General features: G+C 36.9%; 1 protein-coding gene across 1 annotated transcript in view; it reads right to left on the minus strand.

Moving 5' to 3' along the window:
- Window positions 1-184: 184 nt before the first annotated feature.
- LOC106532580 (MARVEL domain-containing protein 2) overlaps window positions 185-1,481 on the minus strand; it is a gene marked incomplete at its 3' end in the record, with an annotated part of 31,935 nt that continues 30,638 nt past the window's right edge. Inside the window, 2 exon segments of the mRNA XM_014028677.1 lie at window positions 185-348; window positions 423-443. Of these exon segments, the coding sequence (XP_013884131.1) occupies window positions 185-348; window positions 423-443 (185 nt within the window).

Here is a 1,481-nt window from a genome sequence, read left to right on the forward strand (position 1 = left end):
CTGTGGCCCAAAGTTAAAAACTGTTGTTCTTTTGAGGCCCTCAAGGTGGCGCTCACGGCCCAATTGCCCATGGGTTAAAAATCTCTGGATTAAACAAGGCTGGTGTGAATACACCCTAAAACAAACAAGAACAGTAACTATTATCTTTTTACTTACTTCCCTTTGTATTTTCAGAAGAACTTACCCAATGTAATCAGGCACAATGACAGGTTTGGGGATGTATCCTGATGGTATTGTTCCTTGTACAAGCTTTTTGGGAACTGTTTTTAGTGGCGCTTGGATGGGAACCACTGAAGAACTCTTAACCTGCTCTGGATTTCTAGGAACTGGAGCAGAATCTGTTGTCATCTGAAAAAAAAATGGCAACAAATGAGCTGAGATCTAAGAGCATTTCTGAACTGAAGGGTTCAATAAGTTCTTACCACAGCTCGCATCTCAGATGGCTGCAAATGAACAAAGAAGAATATCAACATGTAATTTTTCAACAAGTTTTTTCTTTCAGTTTGAACATAACACAGTTACTCATTTTCAGTTCAATCAAATCTATTTAAATAAATTAAACTTTTCTATACCTCACTGATTCTTAAAACTGTGGCAAAATCATGTCCCAGTTCAAAAAGTGCTAATTTCTCATGGAAATTAATAACATTTTCATGAATAAAAAATCAAGGTTATAACCAGGGGGTCATTTGCACATATGTAAGGTTATTTTATAGGTTTACTTTTAATTTGTATTAATTCAAATGCAGTGGCAGCTAATGGACTTTTCTCCAAGGTGGGCTACAACTCTAAAAATCAACACATCTCAAAAGGCAAGAAAACGTACTGAGTAAATGACCACTGCGCCACCTAGTGGCAGTATAAAAATGTCTAAATGTGTTTTAAAAAGTCTACCACTAACACATTCATCCAAGCAGCTTCAAATTTGCCATGTACACTTTAAAATAATAAAATAATAATACATTTTATTTGGTGGCGCCTTTCTAAAACTCAAGGACACCGAACAAGCAACAAATAGAATAAAACATAAAATGAATAAATTTTGCAAATAACAACATAAATTACTCATTAAAAACGGTAACAAAATCAAACTACAAAACTTAAACTTAAAGTAAGCGATCCTGAAGAGGTGAGTCTTTAAACTGGCTTTAAATGTGAACAGAAGAATTTTGACGGTAACCAGTGAAGCTTGTAGAGAACAGGGGAGATGTGGCTGTAGGAGGAGGTTCTAGTGATGATACGAGCTGAAGAGTTCTGAACCAGCTGAAGTTTAGGAAGGGATTTATGAGAAAGACCAAAGAGTAGAGAGTTACAATAATCAATACGGGAGGTAACAAGACTGTGAACAAGTACAGCGGCAGTATGAGGGCTGAGGGAGGAGCAGAGACAGTTAATGCTGTGAAGGTGGAAATATGCAGATCTGGTGTCAGATTTATAAAACTGGCGTACGCACAATTTGAGCCCAGAAACTTGCGTACGCC

This window comes from Austrofundulus limnaeus, unplaced genomic scaffold (assembly GCF_001266775.1).
Source record: "Austrofundulus limnaeus strain Quisiro unplaced genomic scaffold, Austrofundulus_limnaeus-1.0 Scaffold795, whole genome shotgun sequence".
Lineage (NCBI taxonomy): Eukaryota > Metazoa > Chordata > Actinopteri > Cyprinodontiformes > Rivulidae > Austrofundulus > Austrofundulus limnaeus.